This window comes from Urocitellus parryii, chromosome 5 (genome assembly GCF_045843805.1).
Source record: "Urocitellus parryii isolate mUroPar1 chromosome 5, mUroPar1.hap1, whole genome shotgun sequence".
Classification (NCBI taxonomy): Eukaryota; Metazoa; Chordata; class Mammalia; order Rodentia; family Sciuridae; genus Urocitellus; species Urocitellus parryii.
In genome coordinates, this window is record NC_135535.1 from 23,636,132 (window position 1) to 23,657,600 (window position 21,469).

The 21,469-nt window shown below is 37.1% G+C and overlaps 1 protein-coding gene across 1 annotated transcript in view; it reads right to left on the reverse strand.

Annotated features, from left to right (window-relative positions):
• Positions 1-21,469, reverse strand: part of Cfap54 (cilia and flagella associated protein 54) — a 311,291-nt gene that overhangs the window by 95,392 nt on the left and 194,430 nt on the right. Inside the window, exons 52-59 of the mRNA XM_077799225.1 lie at positions 16,682-16,787; positions 14,642-14,786; positions 13,499-13,656; positions 13,150-13,329; positions 12,917-13,043; positions 4,765-4,920; positions 2,956-3,061; positions 1,966-2,059 (exon numbers count right to left, since the gene is read on the reverse strand). Of these exons, the coding sequence (XP_077655351.1) occupies positions 1,966-2,059; positions 2,956-3,061; positions 4,765-4,920; positions 12,917-13,043; positions 13,150-13,329; positions 13,499-13,656; positions 14,642-14,786; positions 16,682-16,787 (1,072 nt within the window). The remainder of the gene's footprint in view (positions 1-1,965; positions 2,060-2,955; positions 3,062-4,764; positions 4,921-12,916; positions 13,044-13,149; positions 13,330-13,498; positions 13,657-14,641; positions 14,787-16,681; positions 16,788-21,469) is intronic.

Consider the following 21,469-nt stretch of genomic DNA (forward strand, 5'->3'; position numbering starts at 1 on the left):
CTTGCCAGATTCTGTGCTCCTTGGGGAAAGACAGCAATGTGCCTGACATATGAAGACCTCAATAAGTGTTTGGTTGACAAATGAATAAATGAATATTGCAGAACTAGTAAATTCAACCTAACAGATAATTATTAAACACATACTATGTAAAAAATACTTTTAGAAAGAATGTAGATGTTTGGCTGAAATTATATAACAAGAGATAATAGTTTCATTTCTTGAGTGTTTATTGTGTGCAAGGCAATTAACCTTGTTTATTCTCCTGACCTCTCTAAGAGGCACATGCCATCCATCATCTCTATTTCAGAGGTGAAGAAACCAGGAATGGAAAGGCCCCAATCACATGGGGGGTATGTCAGGAAGCTAGGGTTCAGACCCCAAACTGCATGATATGGACAATTCACAAAAGTGAAAAAACAATGTTTCTTAAGGATTCATAGTGTTGTCTTTATTTGGACAAATTTCAAATGCTTTATTTCAATGGTCTTGTATGTCTGAATGAAATGTTTCTATTTGTTTTTGGCTGTCTTCTGTGCTTCATGAGACTTGCTAAAATGTTTATTCTGTGTCAAGATATATAGAAAATAATAATAATATTATATGGAATCACTACTCTTTTCATTCAAATCCTAACTTATTTATGCTCTTAATTTTAAGAACTTCTCTAGTATGGGCTAAAAAATGTGGTATGTTATTATCATACCATCATATTAATTTGTATTGCCACTTGCTATGGAAACAAAATATTTATTCTCTTACTGGAAATAAACATGTTTATCATACCACAAAAGTAACTTTTTCTAGTATGTAATTATTTTAATTTAAAAAAATAGGTGCCATCCACATAAGGCAACTACCATATAAATAATTCAACTGAGAGTCTACCTGCCTAAAGGTTTTAAATCATGTTTATGCTGTCCCCAAAATTAGAGACTTGATACCAACATTTTCTGCAAAGATCTCTTTGGGGAGTCAAGTGATTATTAAGTAAGGATGATCCTCTATTGAAATTTAAAAAGTAAAATGACTGAGCTCATACACCTCAAAGCTGCCTGGGTTGACTCCTTCCTCTAGGATCTCCCTCAGTCTAGACCCTTAATACTCAAGTGTAGCCCAAGACCACCAGCATCAGTATTACCTGGGAGTTTGTTAGAAACACCAAACCTCAGGCCTCATCTCTGACTTCCTGAATCAGAATCTGCATTTTCCTAAGACTTTCAAAGATGTTTCCATACCTTAGTTTGCGAGAATACTGCTTTAGGTGACACATTCCTTGGCAATTCTTTGCAGGGCTCCCTCCTTATCCATCCAATCCCACCTGGGACATCACATCTTCTGGCCACATTTATTTACAACCCCACAAACCCAAGTTATTTTCTAACCCTAAATTTCACTCCCTAAGTCACTCTCCCTGTCCCTCTTCCTCCCTTGGTCCCTCCCAGCCTCCTCCCTCTGACTGTCTTCCTTCACTGGCTCTGTCTGTTTCATGAGTGGCAAGCTGCATGAGGGAGGGACTGGACTCATCTAGAGCACTGTTTTGTCACCTTCCTCTAGAACAGTCCTGGGGCCACAGTAGGTGCTCATAGGTACTTGACGAGTGAATGAACGAATGACTCTAGAGGTTAGCTGCTTATAGGCTGTGTTGGTAGTGAAAACCTTACTTGTCTGTTTCGTTAGCCAATATATCATCTCCTGCAATATTCTGATCCGTACTAATGACTGGCTGCTTTAGAGTATCTACATGTATAACATTTTCACAAGCAAAAACATCTAAATTAAATCAATTTCCAGAACCCTACATAAAATGTCCAAAGAGACATATAAATACAAATGTGACTATAAAGTAATGAATTAATTTCTCTAAGTCACACAGGAAAATGCCTCATTATTTCAACAGCACAGTGTTACTAAAATAGCAAGACAAAAGGCAATTAACTTATGATTTCTAAAACAATTGACTATTACCTTGAGTGCTAATGGTGTTGCTGAACTCTTTCTCTTTGGCTTCTTCAGATACAAATACCATAAGGCCAGTTCGAGGTAGGAATCTCTTATCAATCTAAAATGATATAACACTGTACTTATTAAATATCTTTACCACTGATAATCTCTTTTCATCAATTTGCTACCATTTTCTGTGCTCATTAAAGGTATATATTGGCAAAAATAGCATCCGTCTCAAACTCACACCCTCTTTTCATAGATTTGGCCACAGATACTAGAATCTTTGTCTCTGATATTGAAAGCCTTAGAAGAGAGCTGGGCATTCTAGCTTGAACAGTGCTGGCAACACTCCATGCTATGACTGCTCTGAAGCCCAGCATCAAGACCTTTCTGGAATATTCCAGCACACAAGGTACTAAAGAAGGGATGGTCAGGATAAGATTACCTGCCTTGAAAACCAGCCCTGCACCTTACACTAATTAAAATTAAAAGCAATGGTGAAGTATGGATTAGGTCTGTCAGTGGGGCTACAGAGATCAATGCTATTCTAGGAATGGTGGCTAACCTCAATCTTGTGATGATTTTTATACAGGATTAAGTTGACCAGTCCTAATGTTGATGATCAGAGTGGATATCCACACAATCCCTTCAAGATACAGTATCATCTGAGGGAGGATCTTCTGGCTGGAAATCAATAGTCCAGAGGAAACCCCTTTTACTCCCACAATCCCAAGGCTGACAGGAGATTTGTGTAGAAATGATTAAATAGTTCGCTGGGCCATTATGACAATGGGCACCATCTACTGTTAATGTTGATGAGGCCTTGGGTCAAAGCCAAGGGCAAAATGCTTGAAAATCATGTCAGTAAACCTGAAGGACAGATGGATCCCACTGTACTAGCCCTGCCATGAAGAGGCCAATCATTCATTCCCATTTTGAATATCAAATGTCCTACTGGAACATGGAGCTCAAACCAATACAAACATTGCTACAACAAAGCTAGGTTTTTACCCTGAGTTTTGATCATTTTTCAAGCTGAGTTGTATAGCTTCATATAAACTCTCAAGTTGCAAAGTTGGAGATTTCTCTTCCATCATTATTTGACGTTCTATTTTGCCTAGAAGAAGAAAAAGATAAACAATAATATTTTTCCACCTTTTCTATCATTTTGAACTTAAAGACAAACATTTCATGATAGAAATTCACAAAACTGGATATGCTGTTCTCTTGTCTATCTGTCGTTTGTTGCTGAATGATAAGCCAGTGGTGGAAGACCTGTTGCTTCTTTCTCTAAGAGTCTCAGGCTTCTAGAATCTTCAGTCAGCAATACCGATTCAAGGTGCCTTTGGCTTCTTCAACACGACTGGCCTTACCATGTTATTTTTCTGTTTCCTTGCTTAGTTTTCTCACTTCTCCTATAGCTCATGTTTCCATTCTCTCTCTGCTTTCCCCTTTTCCCTATTTCAAAAATATCATAGAAAACAGAAGTAAAAAGCTGCATTCTGATACACGGTAGCATTATGCACAACAGCCAACACACAGGATAAACCTGAGTCCTCACTGAATGGATGAAGGGGTAGAGAAAGTGTGGTGTATATACACAATGGAATGCTATTCACCATCAGACAAGAAGGAAATTCTGTCATATGCAACCATACAAGTGATCCTGGGACATTGTGCATGGTGACCATAATTAATAAGACTGTATCATATATATGAAAATTGAAGAAAGCAAATCTTTAAATGCTATCACAACAACAACAGCAAAAAATAAGTATATGAGGTGATGAATATGTAAATGAGTTGATTTAATCATTCCATCATGTGTACATATATCAAAACACCTCCAAAATATACATAATATTTTTGCCAATCAAAAATGAATTTAATTTTTTTCCAAGTAATCACAAGCTTAATGGAAAAAAAATCCTAAAAATTCAAATGCTTGAAAATCCTCTATGATTCTAGTACCCACCCCCATTGCCCTCATGGTGATCCCCGTCATTCAAATGTAGGCCCTAAGTGAGCACCTCTGTAGCAAAGAGGGCAGGACAGGGAGATCTTGTAGTCACTATTGGCAAGAGTCACACTTTTCATGGGGAAAAGGCACAGAGCTGGCCAGCACTGAGTTCACATCTGGGCACTATCATTTAGTAGCTGCTAACTTTGGGAAATTTACTTAACCAGACTATACCTTGTTTTCCTCATTTGTCAACCAGGATTAGACATGCCTAACTCATAGAGGTTGTAAGAATTAGCAATGTAAGATGTGAAACATTGACAATACTACTAGATGGTTGGCATCTAGTAGATGATCAGTAAATTATAGCAACCATCACCCTTTGTTTTTCTCCTTAAGAGGCCCCAATAAAATTATATGCATTTTACATAAATTGATATTGTATATAAGTTGTAAGTATAGGTATGTGATAGCTATTTAATTTCAATTCTCTTACTTATGGAAATTAATACAAAATGTTTAGCTGGGTAATAAAATAATATAGGAAAAATATTTTCCAAGAATCATTTAAGTAATATTATCTATAGCCACATAGTTGATACTGATATTTCGTAGTCAAACATGAAACTGTATAAGAAGGGTCAATTAAAATTATACAAGAAACCAAACAGAAATTCTTTCTTTCTAGAAATAAACAAGTAGTGCTCTTTTATCTAAAACTGAGTTTGGCAGGGGTGTCAAGTTGCTTTTGACATTACCAAGGCCTTGGTAAAAAAATGTAAAGTTTATAGTCAAGAATGCTGTTGTTAAGAAAAATATTTTACAAACTTTATATAGTTCTGACCCCAAATATGTCTTACCTTTCTGAAAGAGGATTTCAGCTTCTACTTCATTTTCCTCCATAGCCGTTATCTTACAGAGCCTCAGTGCAACATCAAAAAGATGAAGGGCAGGTAACCACTTTGAGGAGTCCTTCTTTTTATTACTGTTATATACCTGTTTGGCTAGAGTATGTCCTAAAAGGAAAACAAGTGGGTGGGGGCAAAACAATAAAATACACAGTGGTCATAGCAAGCCTCCACTTTACCATTCTTCTCTCACAGTCATGGGGTATTTGTTAACAACTCTGGTGGTCTTCATGGTTTTTAGGATCCAAGACATAGTTTAAGGAAAAAGAATACCCAATATTTCAATGAATGGCCATAATTACACCTTACTTAAATTTCCAACTTATTATTGTTTTTCCCCAACTTATTATCTTGTTTTTAAAATGAGAGATGATATCTCAAGTCTCTTTTAGTTCTAAAATTTCATGATGCTCTATAAAACAACTTTTATATTTCTGAGATGAGGTCATTATTAGAGAAACATCTGGGAGTTTTATGTTGCTCCCATCAAAATTTGCATACATTGCTAGATATTGGTTTTCTATTAAGTACTACAGTGGTTGCTTGCTATTCTATGCCATATATGTATGTATGTATGTATGTATGTATTGTCATCCCAACAAGTGTCCCTGCTACACTTATATGGGACCATCATCACTTAACATAATAAAGGGTTGGTGGAAGGAACAAACATTTCTTTAACCTATGTGGCCTCAAAATCAGACAGACATTAATGCACCAAATATTTTCTGTATTTTTAAGCACTGGATAAAAATGATCAAAATGAATAATAGATTAAGGTTAATTAACTGCTTTCCACATGCCAGGTACCATCTCATGTACTTAGCCTGTATTATCCCTATGATCCTTGCAGCTCTGAGTAGGGACCATCATCATACTAACTTAACAGAGGGCACAGCAGTGGTTCAAAAATACTTAACTTGCCCACAGTCACGTGGCTAGTAAAGAGCAGAGCCATAATTGTGTGTGGCAAGGAAAATACAAGGTTCTGTGGTGGCAGGTTAGGGAGCCCTGGCTTACTGGGGAAAGTTGTCCAGGCTGATGACTGATGAGCACCCTGCTTTTGGTAATTTTAGAGTAGAAAGTGGCTGGGGAAAAGAGTAGAAGAAAACGGGGTGGGGGTACTACTTTGGAGAATAGTTGAATAAATACAAGAAAGGAGCATGAACAGAAGGGCAGCATAGGATGCACAGTACAGATGCTTGATTCCAGCTGAAGTGCTGGGTCCTGGCCAGTCACTGGAGCTACCATGTCATTTGAGGCTTTGAACCTCCATGCTTCTGGGTCTTAAGTGTCTTTCTCAGAAACAGTGAGGTAACAGAACTAGAAAATACCTGCGATCCTGTTGGGTTTGGAAATTTTTTCGATTCCAAGAAGCCAAAAAGTTCTTTTTCAAAAAAAGAATAGTACTTTTTGTAAATTTTTAGTTCAAGGAATATGCTATATTGATGGCAAGATGGAAGAAAAATTCCTTTTTCCTTACACCCCCTAAAGAGAAGTTACTAAGCCCTTACTCTGGACCAGGCAGGATGGTGCAGAGTATTGATATACAACGATACTTCATTCTCTTTTAGAGAACCAGTTGCCATCTCTGCCTTCAAAGAGCCTATTATTTAGTTATTTAGAAATTATTGATTTTCTCTCTCCTTACCAGCTAAATAATAGGTTCTTTGAAGGCAGAGATGGCAACTGGTTCCCAATTACATCACCACTCCCCAGTATTATTCTTGCACATAAGTGGTCCTCAGCAAATGGTGGTGGATTGAAACAATGAAATTTAAGTGACTTTTATTTGCTACTTAAACAAGTAATCCACTTTTTCATCTCAAAGAAAGCTCAAGTTAAGGTAATTAATGGGAAAATAATCTTAAATAATCATGATGCTTATTCTTGTTTTCTAAAAATAAACTCAAAATGTTATTTTCCATTTTCAGAAAGAAAAAAAAATTTAAGTGGCTTTATTCTTGTGATGCAATCTATATTATAAAGAATAACTGTCAAGAAAGCAAGTCTCAGATGATTTTGTGCCTCATAATATTGAAGTGTTCCTTTTTCCAGTAAACATCAACTCTGTGAAAAAGAAGTTGTGAAACTAACATTGTTTTGACAGAAAGTCTGCTTTTGGTTTTGTTTTTAAAGTCTGTATTTAATATAATATACCAGAAAGCAAGCTGTTCAGCTTCAAATGAATCTAAAAAGCAGCAACAGTATTGTCATTGAGTGGTGACACATCTTCAAGATTAGTAAGTCAGAAAAGTAGAAAATACATTTGATTTTACACAATCTGTACTTAAAGCTCATGTGGAAATCAAATTTCCTGATAATATAACAAATTTGCAGATTAGAAAGGCATAAAAATAGGTCTCATTGGATCTTTGAACTGGAAGGAATTTGAGAGTCCAACTAAATCAAGCTAGCTTCATAAATGAAGACTTTTAATAAAATAAAGTAATTTGCATTAGATAATTAAATTCATATCTGATAATCATCATAATAATGATCAATATTGATCATGAAAGGGAGAGAGTGGGAAGGTTCTGAACAGATGATTGCGTGAGTGTACCCTTACTGGCCTCCCTTTCACTATCTAATCCAACCATCCCTTGACCTCTCCTGACCAAGCAGCTGCTGGGGCAGGAGGCAGATGGGTCCTAGAAGGCGATGGCGAGAACAGGCAGAGTTGGTGCCCAATTTTGTGCATTCTGTACTAGACAAATGCTGTGAAACAGAGGCACAAATCAGAGACAGCATCCTGGAGAGAGCTTGAGACAATGTCTGAGAGATCCAGAGAAGGCCAGCTCTGAATGGCTGCCTTCTTGGCTTTCCCAGGAACTCTGAGGGACCTAAGTGCTCCCCACTCCTGAGCATCCTCCTGGTGCCTCAGGAGGGAATTACACTCTGGAGGCTGGTAGAGGAAGAACTAGCTATTTTGATGGCGATCTGCAGCATTACCCCTGCTGAAGTTAATCCACTAGCTGGACCTTGACCACAATTAAGTAGACAAAATAAGACATCCAAGCAAAAAAGATAACCAGCAGCCAGCAAGAGGAAGAACAAATATAACCACCAGAAAAGCATTAGAGAATAGAAAGATTCAGTCAGTGAAATAAAATTGATTGTAAATAGGATGAAAAGTTAAAGCAAGAAAAAAAATACAGCATTTGTAGAGATATAAAGGTATCAGATGATTTTGAAAAGACAGTCATTGATGACATCTCAGTTAATGATACAGAAGATCAGATAGAAATTTAAGTGACTTTTATTTGCTACTTACAACAAGTAATCCACTTTTTCATCTCATAAGAAAACTCAAGTTAATTTATGGGAAAATAATCTTAAATAATCATGATGCTTATATCATGATGGTATAAGTAGCTCATATCATGATGGTATAAATAAACAGAAATTCTGCAAGATGATAGACTTGGAAGACAGATCTAAACTCGACATACAAATATTAATATTCAACACTCAGTAGTGCCTACTATGGTCTAGGTACTGGGGTAGGCATCTTTCTTATTTAGTCACCTATGCAATAGAGCCATTATTGTTCCCTGCTATGATCTGAATGTTTGTGTTCCCCATTCATATGTTGAAACCTAATTCCCACAATGATGGTATTAAGAAGTCAGGACTTCAGCAGGTAGTTAAGTTGTAAAAATGGAACCCTCGTGAAAGGAATTAATGCCCTTATAAAAAGGGGCTTCAGGAAAGCTGTTTGCCCCTTTTACAATGTAAGGACCAATAAAAGGCACCATTTATAAAGCAGAGAAAGCCCTCATCAGCTCCCAATTCTTAATCTTAGATTTCTAGCCTTCAGAATGGTGAGCAATAAATTTCTCTTATTTATAAATTTCCCAGTCTAGGGTATTTTGTTATAACAACTTTAATTGACCAAGACATTCCCTATTTTAAAAATAAGAAGACTAAGGAGAAGAAATCACATGCTGGAGATTTTTACCTAAGCAGGCTGGCTCCAGCTCTCAATAGTAGCTGAAGAAGAAACTTTGAACAGAGAACTTGCCTATGCAGTGATTAAGCAAGAAGAAAATTTCCCAGAGCTTGAAAGAGACTTTCCTGCAGATTGAAAGGGCTCACTGTGCTCTAGGGCAGAGAAGGAAGATCCATATACTCAGACATGTGCTGGTAAATTTCCAGAACTATGAGAAAGGGAAAATCTTACAAGTTTTTTGACAGAAAGAGCAAATTTCTTACCAAACGAAAAGAAAAATTAGACTGACATTGAAGTTCTCATTTGCAACATTTGAAGCTAGAAATGGTGGAATAACATCCATCAAATCTTAGAGAAAAGGCCATACCCCAAGATTCTGACACTGAGCTGAGACAGCACATCATTCACCTGTCAGAGCACAGAAGAGCCTTTGCCGAGAACCAGAATTCAGAGAGTATAGCAGCTGGTTATCCCATTGGGGGAAAGAATTAGAGAATAGAAAGATTCAATGAACAATCCATGAAGCAGGACACAGGCTGGAAGAGAAGATGAATGAAGACGAGGTGGAAGGGAGAAGCAGCAGCACTTGCCCAACGGTCGGATGACTAACATGGATATTATTATTAAAAAGAAAGAGTTCAAAGGGAAAAAAATAAAGTTATTGGCATCAAAAGGCACTAAACCATCTCAGTAAAATCTAGGAGTTGTAGAGAGTGGGAAAGAAGGAGAAAATTTTCTATCGATCTTCTCTAGAAGGTGAGATTAAAGTAGGGACATAGCATTCACCCTAAGATCCCACCAAGATGGGGATGGGCCTGGAGGGAAGCAGGTCAGAGTCCCCAGAGGCTGGAGGCAGCCAGAGCTGGGTAAGATAGAAGGGACCCACAGGCTTGAGTCTGAGGACTGGGAAAAGAAAAGTACAAAAGAGGTCTAAAGTAATAATAGAAAGAAAGGAAATGATGAAAACCACTTGATCAAACTGACAGATAAGGAAACTGCAGTCAAGTAAGTAGAAAAGATAAATTAAAACGTAAAGAATAATAACAACAGTAATATCTTTTACTGCATGACTGCTCTATGCCAGGCACTGTTTAATACTTTATCTCATTTACTTCAAATATGTAGGGTAAATGGCCTTGTTCCCACTTCACAGATAAGACACTGGTGTCCAAGAGCTTAAATAAGTTGTAAGATCAGACAACTAAGGAGTAATGACAAAATCCAAGCTAAGCCCTCCAGATTCCAAACCCTCATCTAGCCAGCTTGCTCTGCACTCTCCACCTGTGCTTTTCTGTTTCTGTTAACCTTCATTTTGCATCACTCTTCACTAATTTATTTTCTTTAAATATTTGAAAAGGCTCTAATATTCTACTATGTGTGAAAAATGGTGCTAGATGCTAAAGGCTTGATTTTTATTAGGTTTTTATCTTCACCAATGAATACTTCCTGGACAATCTTTTTCTGTCACAAAAGTTATATGTGTTCCTTGTGGAAGATTTAAAGAGGAGAGTTAAGCAAAAAGAAGAAAATAAACATTATCTATAATCACACTAGCCAATGAAAGGTTTATTGGTGTAAATCTTTTTTGTCATTGTTTTCCTGTGGTATCATGACATGAAATGCATTTTGTACTTTTGTTTTTGTACATTTTTTCAATGTAGTAAACATCTTTCCATCGTATAAAAATTTCTGCAAATTCTTTATTAGTGATTGCACAGTAGTCCCCTAGAGGAAATAAGTCCAAAAGCACCATTATTGATCGATTAGTTGTTTGATTGATTGATTTCAGGCACTGTGCTATCAGGAGGACAAAACAAAACTGTCGCCTTAAGAAGTCTTGTTATAGTTTGAATATGAGGTGTCCCCTAAAGTTCCTGTGTTAATGTGGGAATATTCAGAGGTGAATGATTAGATTTTGAGAGCTGTAATATAATCAGTTCTTCCTAGTTTGAACTGTTTGGGTGGTAACTATAGGCAGTTGGAGCATGGCTGGGGGAAGTGGGTCACAGGGGACATGTCCTAGAAGGGTTCATCTGCCCAGCCACCCCTTCCCTTTTCATCTCTCCTCTCTCTGCTCCCTGGCTACCATGAGCTGAGTAGCTTTCTTCCACCATGCCCTTCTGTCATGATGCTCTGCCTCACCTTGGGTCCAGAGCCATGGAACCTGGCTGACCGGGGAATGAACTTTGGAAAGCTAGAATAAATTAATAATCCTAAAATAAACTTTTCCTCTTCTAAGTTGTTCTTATCAGGTACTTTGGTCACAGTGATGAAAGGCTAACACAAGTTTACAATAAAATGGAGTCTTCAAGCAAGGACACTGGCCTCAATAACCAATCTGATGAGTGCTACAATAAGAATAGCCAATTAGCAGGGAAGTGAGACCCATAACCCAGTCTTGAGGGTCAGGAAAAGATTTCCAGAGGATGCAATGCTTAGAGGAGTTCTGAAGGATAAACAGAGTTAAATGAAATGTATCTACATGTGTGCAAGAGCCACAGAAGGACATGAGAGTGGAGTTTCTGGGGAAGACTGTTCCAAATGGAGACAATAGCTAGTGCAAAGGTCTAAAGCAAGCATACGCCTGGAGTGGTGCGGTGCGACTAGAGTGTTGAAGAGGTGAACAGGTAGCCCAGGACCACATCATAAGGAGTCCTTGAAACAAAAATAAATGGAGAGTGTTTATTTAAAGGGAGAAACTATGTAAACAGAACTTACAAAGGTAATGAAGGGATCAGAGAGGGAGGAGAAAAACTGGCCCAGGGCAGTGCCTAATGGTTAGGATAGCAGTTTCAGGAAGTTGTGAGCCATGTCAGCAGGCAGTATCAAATGCTCCTCCGTCCATAGGGGCAAGGTCAGAAAATCACACCTTGGAGTTATGACTGATTTAACTCTCTGTGGCCTCATCAAGTGTGGGTTTTCTGGTCTGGATCGAGAATGGAGTGAGATAAAGAGCGAATGGGAGGTGAGGAAAGGGGAAGGAGGAAACAGAATTCATTCTTGAGGAGTCCAGCTGGCAGTGGATGTTGGAGGGAGAGAGAGACTTAGGGTAGATTTGTAACCGTTACTGTACTTGTTGTTGTTTTCTTTTTTAAATTAATGTAAGAGTAGAACATATTTACAAATCTATAGTGTGAGAAAAGGACACAGTGAGTAAGGACAGTGGAAGACGTAAGAGAGGGTTAAAAATGCTGGAGCAGGACCCCGGGAAGGATAGAGGAGCTGGGGAGCTGAGCAAAGTCAAGAGGTTTTGAGAAGAGGGAAGCTGCTCCCCTGGCACAGGAGTGAGGCAGAAGGAGGTGGCAGCTATGACCACACCGAGCGGAGTGTCTCCCAACAGGCTCAGCATGCAGATAACTGGAAACCATACCACCCACCTGGCATTTAGAATACTGTTATCAGCAAATCTACTATCTGAGGTGCCAGCTAATGTATTATGAAGAGACATAGATGCTGTGCCTTCAAGACACCTTATTATTATCATTATTTTAATAAAAATAAGAAGACTTTTGACAATTCCCAAATTTATAAGGCATAAGTTCATTTCCTAAAATTTTACAAACAAGTTATCAGAGCTCAGAGAAGAGGAATATCACCTTCGTTAATATATTTGTTAAAGCTGTTTTCTTAGTTCATTGACATTTGTTAAGCATTTTTAAAGATAGAGCTACTTAAAAGCATCCTAAAAGACATAATGCATTTTACATATTACATATTTACATATTTTACACTAACAAAAATAGTGTTATTGAAGAAATGTGTTTTGTATTTTCTGTTTGTATGATTTTTCAAAATAAATATTCTGAAATACATAGTAATTCTAAAGTAGACTACATGGGTATAATTTCAATCCAAATGATTGATTAACTAGATAAAATGCAATAGTCCAAAGCAATTAGTTAGGCATGTTATAATTACTGTAATCACCTTCATACTCTAATCATATATAAAGATTAAATACATCACTGAGTCTGACATGTGGTAAGTGATCAAAATTGTTAAATAAATGAAGCCAGAGTGTTCATAAACACTACTCCTTTTAAATGCACTCATATGATAGCTTACCTGAAAATAACTTGAAATGTTATATCTGTTACACACAATACTCACAAACATTCAGATTTAAACATGTATATATTTAAATGTTCTTACCAATTCTCATTTTTATTTTGGCCAGTAACATAACATGAGGAAGATAGATATTTTTCAAAGGTTGTAATAGATTTTTATATTCAGTGTTTGATAAATGCAAGTCAATTGTTTCCCCAAAAGTTAGCATCTATGAAAGAAATATTATAATGAACAATTAGTTAATGTAGTTTGGAATAAGAAAAAAAGACAAAAGGTAAACTTCTACATCTTGTGGGACACACAAACATTCTCACCTGTTCAATAATAATGTTGTGAGCCTGGGTCAAAAATTGTAACTTGTCTGATTTTGAATAGGGAGATTCCTTGAATTTCTCAGCTTTTGTTAAGTCATCCAGTAGAACAAGGCTTTTCGCCAGAGTTAACAAAGATCGAGGAGAAAGAAATTCTTTTCCTTCAAGCAAATGTATTATATCCTATTAAAATAAAAATATTCCATTTGCTAGTACTTTTTCTAATTCACCTAAACAGAACTGGCCCTGTTGCTTGGTATGCATTCAGTACCTAATGGAATTTAAAATTCTCTCCTTTTATTCTAACTGGAATCCTTCCTAAATATAAATATGCACAAGGTTTTCTTCTTACCTGAAGGTCTGTGATGATGTCTGCCTTTAAATGCTTTTCTTGCAGGCCAAGGATTACAGCTTGCATCAAGAATTCAGCCTGTAGTTCTAAGTCCTCTGCACTTTTTGCTTCCACGTATAATTCACGGATGAGGCTCAAACAATCTGTCAAATCGTTCTCTAAGATAAATAAGTGTGGCTATTTAAAATGCAGTGAGAAAATAAGAAAGCATATATGTATAACATCTGCAATGCTCATCACAGTAATATTGCATAAGGTCAAAGAACAAGAGGATATTAAGATGGAAAACAGACTCTACAGGAAATGCAGAAAAAAAATTGGTGTAATTTGGGGCAAAGTACTTTAGGATATTCCAGTTCTATGAAGTAACAATAATATTACATGAAATAACTTAAACTTGAGAGAGAGACATGAGTGAATAGAGAGGTATACAAATAGATAATTATTACTCACTGCAAGTACTACCATTTATATGTGCCAGGCTATATTATCTAAGATTAAATTTAGCCCATTTAATTCTGACACTCGTATGAAGTGGATATAATTATCTTCATTTTACAGAGCAGGACACTGAGGCACACAAAGACTGAAAGAGTTGGCTGAGAAAGACTTGGTGAGGAAGTGGTAGATCTAGCATCTGAACCCAAATTTGATGGCTCCTAGACTGGTGTTCCTCACCCCTGTACTTAGCCACTTTCCAAGATGACAAATCTCTCTGCTGTTTTGCACTGTGGTAATATATATGCCATAATATTGGAAAATATTATTTTAAATTAATACCAGATTTTTAAATTCTGGAAAGAGATCAAGCTAGAAAGTTAGAAAATGCTATATATATCAGCAAGGTGGCACATGCCTTTAATCCCAGCAACTCCGGAGGCTGAGGCAGGAGGATCAAAAGTACCAGGCCAGGCTCCACAATTCAGCAAGGCCCTCAGCAAAATTTAGCAAGATGCTTACTCAAAATAAAAAGTACTAGGGATGTGGTTCAGTGGTTAAGTGACCCTGGGTTCAATCCCTGGTACAAAAAAAAAAAAAAAAGTGAATGTTATAGCAAAAGATATCCCAATATATTACTGCTCCTTCATCTGTATAAAATTACATTTTGTGGAAACATTGATTAAGAAAATAGTACATTAGTACCTTTCACAATTCCAATGCCTCGAATTTGTGAGACAAAAGCAGTCACCAGTGCTAAGCGGCACCTCAACCACAGATGAATGTTGAAATATTCTCGAGCATTCAGGGAAACAGGGTCCAAAAACTCATCATCTTTATTTTCTGAGGTCTAAACAATATTAAAATAATGGTTATCTTCTCATTTCATAAAGATGAAGTTCTAACCTAAGGCCAAATGTAAGCTAAGCATCCAATATCATTTCATAGTATTCAGTTTTTAAATTTAGAAATTATTTTGTATATCTATAAAATATAAAAATTATATTGTCAGCAGTTTCTATGTCATCAAAAGTTTTTTAAACACCATTTTAAGGGCTGAAAAATAATAAATAAACATTCCCTAATATTTATTGAGCACTTATTATGTGTCAGGCATTGTGCTACATGCTTTATACACAATATCTTATTTAATTTTTCTAACAGCCAAAGAGGGGTTATTGCTATTTCTGTTTTACAGTTGGGAGAACGGAGAGCTAGAAAGGTTAACTAACTTGCTTAACCTAGGTGGGACTCAATGCTGGTAGGACTCAACTCACTGTGTGTTTTCCTGGGTTTCAAATCCAGTCTTAACCGTCTGTGTTGCATTGCTTTGTGTGGCTCTCATTCCAAGAATGTATTATAACTGATTTACCATCTGTGTTATTATACTTTAAAAGAGGTGATGGGTGCCCATAGCTACTGGGAAGGAAGCGCAGAGGAAGCTTGTTTTGGGGGAAGTCAATCATAGACTATCAGGGAAATTTAACCCCCCAGTCCTTTGTTCTAGAATTTCCTGCCAGGGATCGTGTCCAACCAATTGGCACTACTGGCTATCGGGAAGCTGCTAATGGGACTTGAAGGGGGCTAGAATATGGACAGTCAGGTGGGATGTACAGGAAAAGAAAGGTGAGTTATTCCTGAGAACAAGAGTAAGCGGTGAACAGAGGCCACGCAGGCAGGATGGTGATTAGAATGGGCCAAGTACTCAAAAAATCTAGTATTTAGAAGAGAAATACAGAAAACAATGTTCATCAATAAAACTTAATCTTTAAGTGCTTTTATTTCATGTTCCTAATGAAAAGCCAATTCTCCTTCAACTTAATCAAGGTTTTTCAATCTTGATGCTTTGATATTTGAAGCCAGATAATTGCTGGGGTGGCAGGGGGCTCTCCTGTACATTATAGGATATTTAAGCAGCATGTCTGGCCTCTACCCAACTGATGCCCATAGCACCCCCCCTCTAGTTGTGACAACCAAAATGTCTCCATGCATTGCCAACTCTCCCCTGGGATGTAAAATCACCTCCAGTTGATAACCATTGTTCTAAGACAATTTTTAGAATTAGATTGCTTTTTAATATGGTTAGTGCTTTTAATATAGCTAGAAATGAGTCTTTATTTAGTATAATTAGCTTTGCTAATTTGTAATGATGCTGCATATTAGCTATTTTATTAGTAATTCTTGAAATAATGTGCAAGAATTCCATGTAATGAATCTTAATATTTTAATCCTAATCAACCCTATATTGTTAAATTATATGCTCTTATCAAAGTCTAATCATAGAATTTATGCACAGTTCTCAAATACATTGGAAATCTAAAATATGGAGTACGCTATGAGGAATCCAAAGGAAGAAAAAGTACAGGTATTTTACTGGTCATGCCCAGATAATAAACTCAAAAGCAGAACAGACAGTAAGTCTCGTAAGACAACTTTATGTGTAGTAAGAGCATATCTAAACATTACAACGATCTATCTTGATGGAACTTTAGAGACTATTATATCCAATTCCATCCCTTCGTAAATAAAACTACAAAAATTCTCAAATTTTAAGAGATTTTCTCAAGGTATTCCTGTGAATAAGTACAATAAATGGGACCTAAACTCAGGTATTTTTATTCTGAATTCAGTGTTCTTTTTGTACTTTACTCCTTGGCTTCACCCAAATAATTAGACAATCTCCTAGCATGCCAATAGTCATTATGCAGTAAGTATTATAAGGAGAAGTGTAATATTCATACATACAGAAGTGCCTGGAGAAAGGGGCTTCTCTGCATCATCTTTCGTTACATTCTTTTTAAAAAGTTTTGAATCTTGCAGAAGTTTAAGTGTGGAATATACTATTGCAGCACTAAAACACAGAATATATTTTAAATGTTATTAGAATAATTGTAGCATTTTTATGTTATTTCTTAAGTTTAGTTTCACACACACAAAAAAAACCCTTCCCACACCCCCACCCACCCTCAAAAGGGGATCAGATATTCCTTGTACATGCCCTTTTAGCACCTTGGTTTGCTTTATGTGGTGTTTTTATCACACAATTTAATCCTCTGGACATATCTCTACAGCTCATTTGTTTCATTTCCTTTAGAAACTTGTCATCTAATACAGTGACTGGGATATAACAGAAACTAAAAATAGGGTTTTTTGTTTTGGTTTTGTGTTTTGGTAGGGAGTTACTGGGGATTGAACTCAGGGACACTCAACCACTGAGCCACATTCCCAGCCAAAATATTGTATTTTATTTAGAGACAGGGTCTCACTGAAATGTTTAGTGCCTCACTGCTGCTGAGGCTAGCTTTGGCCTCATGATCCTCCTGCCTCAGCCTTCCAAGCCACTGGGATCATAGGCATGCACCACCATGCCTGTCTAAAAATAGGTTTTTGTCCCCACATTTCTTATTGGTGCACTGCACTTGTACATAATGGTGGGATTTGTTGTTATATATTCATACTACAAACAGTTTTTAAAATAAAAATGAGTAAATAGAAGAATGTATGAATGCATGCTTTTAAGATCTAAAACAAAATTTATTGACATTTTTTAAAATGAACAAAATATATTTTATATGCATTAGAATGTGGTTCTCCAGATTTACTCAATTCTATATAGTTGGAAACTCTTAAACTAAAGTATTGCTTGATCAATGTTTAGCAGTGCCAGAAATTAAATGTACTAAACTAACAGATGCCAAGAGAGAGGGATTTTTACTTCCTATTGCTCCATACATACATAAACCATTGCATCCTCCTCCCCTGTATAAACCTATACTTCACATCACATTTTTTTTCAAAATATCTTACATATTAAGCTGCCTTCTTTTAAAAATCTATTCCAAAACAAAACTCAAAATACAGAACAACAGGGAGATCCAACATGGCGGCGGGCGTGGAGAGATCAAGTCTCTGACCTCTTCGGCTGCGCGGGCATAGGGAGTCGTAAACTGTCTAAATGTTGTTTTCTCAGGATCACTAGGCAATGCTGAGCTGACGTGGATCTGGGGCAAACAGTTTGGGCCTCTCAGAACACACACCGAGCCCGGATCGGCTGCATTCAAGCTCCGGTTCGCCTACTTCTCTTGACTCAGCACTAACGATCCAGCTGAAATAACTGGTCGGCCCTTTCTGAACTTACGGAGGTAAAAGCCAACCGAGCCTTCATAGGCAGTGGCCACAGGATTGAAACGGGGCTTTGGAGAGACAGTGAGGATCCACCCGTTGCATTGGTCACCTGGCAAAGGGAACGAACGGTCACCATTTGCATGGGATACCACCATGGCAGAGAACTGACGTCACCAGCAGAGGAGATAACTTCACTGAAACCAGCGGTGACAGGTGTGTAATCCCCTAGCCATTCCTCTCCACACAGCGGGGAAACCTTAAGGGCCCCTCCCAGCTCTCCCATGAGCGAGATAGCCAGACCGAGGGAAGCAGGAGTGGCGCGGGACTCCCGGCTGCCGCTCCTACCAGTGCTGACAACTGAGGTCTCTTGCACCAGCTACTGGGGGCGTGGCTAGTGGAGGGCAAGCAAATTCGCTGGGGGTTCTCAGCCCCAAGTTCTACAAACTTAGGGTCTAAGGGAGGCAAACAGGGAGAGTGTGCCCAGGTGTTCATGAAAACAGGGCTCCCAGGAGCAGCAGACCTGGCGTGTAGCCAGTATTGTGGTGAGCGTCACAGGTGAGTGGGGCCTGGCTTGAGGAAACACAAGAGAAGGCCCCAGACATTCAGGATTGGAGACCCGCCAACTCTGGGAGGAAGAGCTGCTGCACAGTGATTGGTTCCCACCTATTGAGAGGAGAAGCTTGGCCCAATGGGCACAGCTCCACCTACTGGAAGAGAAGTTAATCGAACTCTATGACTGCATTTATTATTATTATTATTTTTTAATTTGTGGTTTTTTTCTTTCATTTTCATTTTTTTGTTGTTGTTGTTCTTTAACTTTTTTAATGTTTTCAATTTTTTAAATTTTTTATTTTATTATTATTATTATTTTTGAAAATTTTTTAATTTTCATTTTTTATCATTATTTTTTTAAAAAAATTTTCTCTTTCTTTTCTATTTTTTTTCTCTTTTGTCTTTTCATTTCTTTTCAATTTTCTTATTCCCCCTTCATCGAATTCTATCTGCTTACTCTCATTCTCTTTAATGACTTCTTCCCTTCCCTTCTAATACCTTTTCTCCCAAGCATCAAATAAATTTATAGGAGTAAACAGTAACTCAGCAGTCAAACAGAACAAGAAGTAACATGAGCAGCATGAAAAAGCAAGGAAGAAAAGGAGTACAAACAATGCAGGACAGCCTAAATATTCAGGAGGACCTAGAGCCATCAGAAAAATAAATGGTCATATAAGGAACTCAAGGAATACCTTAGACAGATGGAATGGAACCTTAAAGAGGATACGAGACAGCAAATTCAAACAGTGAAAGAATACATTGAAAATGAATTACATAAACAGATAGAAGAAGTTAAGCATCTTTATCAGCAGATAGAGATTATAAAAAAATCAAACAATAATTCTAGAAATGAAAGAAACTATAAACCAAATTAAAAACTCAAATGAGAGTATCACTAACAGAGTGGAGCAAGTAGAAGCCAGAATGTCAGATAATGAAGGCAAAATATTTCATCTTGAAAAGAGTCTAGCCAACTCAGAAAGGCTGGTTAAAAATTACGAGAAAAACATCCAAGAGATATGGGATAACATAAAAAAACAAATTTAAGAGTCATCGGGATAGAGGAAGGAACAGAGATTCAAACCAAGGGAATGAGTAACCTGCTGAATGAAATAATTACAGAAAACTTTCCAGAAATAAAAAAGGAAACGAATATACAAATTGTAGATGCATACAGGACACCGAGCACACAAAATCACAGTAGACCAAAGCCAAGACACATTGTTATGAAGATATCCAATACACAAAACAAAGACAAAATATTAAAAGCTACAAGAGAAAGGAGGCAGATTACATTCAGGGGTAAACCAATAAGGCTAACAACAGATTTTTCATCACAGACGCTGAAAGCAAGAAGATCCTGGAACAACGTATTTCAAACACTGAAAGACAATGGATGCCAACCAAGAATTCTGTATCCAGCAAAATTAAGCTTCAGGTATGACAACGAAATAAAAATCTTTCATGATAAACAAAAGCTAAAAGAATTTGCAGCCAGAAAACCAGCATTCCAAAGCGTCTTGAGCAAAACACTACACGAGGAAGAAATGAAAAACAATAACCAAAACCATCAGTGGGAAGTGCCTTGGTAAAGACAGAGGACGGGGGGAAAGCTAATCAAGGAGAAACAAACTAAATTAGAAAAAAAAAAGATAAATAATCAAACATGGCAGGAAGTACAAACCATATATCAATAGTAAATCTAAACATTAATGGCTTAAACTCTCCAATAAAGCGACATAGGCTGGTAACATGGATTAAAAAAAACAAATCCAACAATATGCTGCCTCTAGGAGACACAACTGATTGGAAAAGACATACACAGGCTCAAGGTGAAAGGTTGGGAAAATATATACCACGCACACGGTCCTCGTAGGCAAGCAGGGTTGGCCATCCTCATATCGAATAAAATCGACTTCAAGACTAAGTTAATCAAAAGGGATAAGGAAGGACATTATATACTGTTAAAAGGAACTATTCACCAACAAGACATAACAATTATCAATATTTATGCACCAAATAATGGTTCTGCGAAGTTCATAAAACAAATTCTCCTCAAGTTCAAGAATCAAATAGACCACAACACAATAATTATGGGTGACTTCAACACACATCTCTCACCATTGGACAGATCCTCCAAACAAAAGTTGAATAAAGAAACTGTAGAACTCAATATCACAGTCAATAACCTAGACTTAACTGACATATATAGAATATATCAACCATCATCAAGTGGATATACTTTTTTCTCAGCAGCACATGGATCCTTCTCAAAAATAGACCATATATTATGCCATAGGGCAACCCTCAGTAAATATAAAGGGGTGGAGATAATACCATGCATTTTATCTGATCATAATGGAATGAAACTGGAAATCAATGATAAAAGAAGGAAGGAAAAATCCTACATCACATGGAAAATGAACAGTATGTTACTGAATGATCAATGGGTTACAGAAGACATAAAGGAGGAAATCAAAAAATTCTTAGAGATAAATGAAAATACAGACACAACATATCGGAATCTATGGGACACAATGAAAGCAGTTTTAAGAGGGAAATTCATCGCCTGGAGGTCATTCCTCAAAAAAAGGAAAAACCAACAAATAAATGAGCTCACACTTCATCTCAAAGCCCTAGAAAAGGAAGAGCAAAACAACAGCAAATGTAGCAGAAGGCAATAAAAAATTAAAATCAGAGTGGAAATCAACGAAATTGAAACAAAAGAAACTATTGAAAAAATTAACAAAATTAAAAGTTGGTTCTTTGAAAAAATAAATAAGATTGACAGACCCTTAGCCATGCTAACGAAGAGAAGAAGAGAGAGAACTCAAATTACTAACATACGGGATGAAA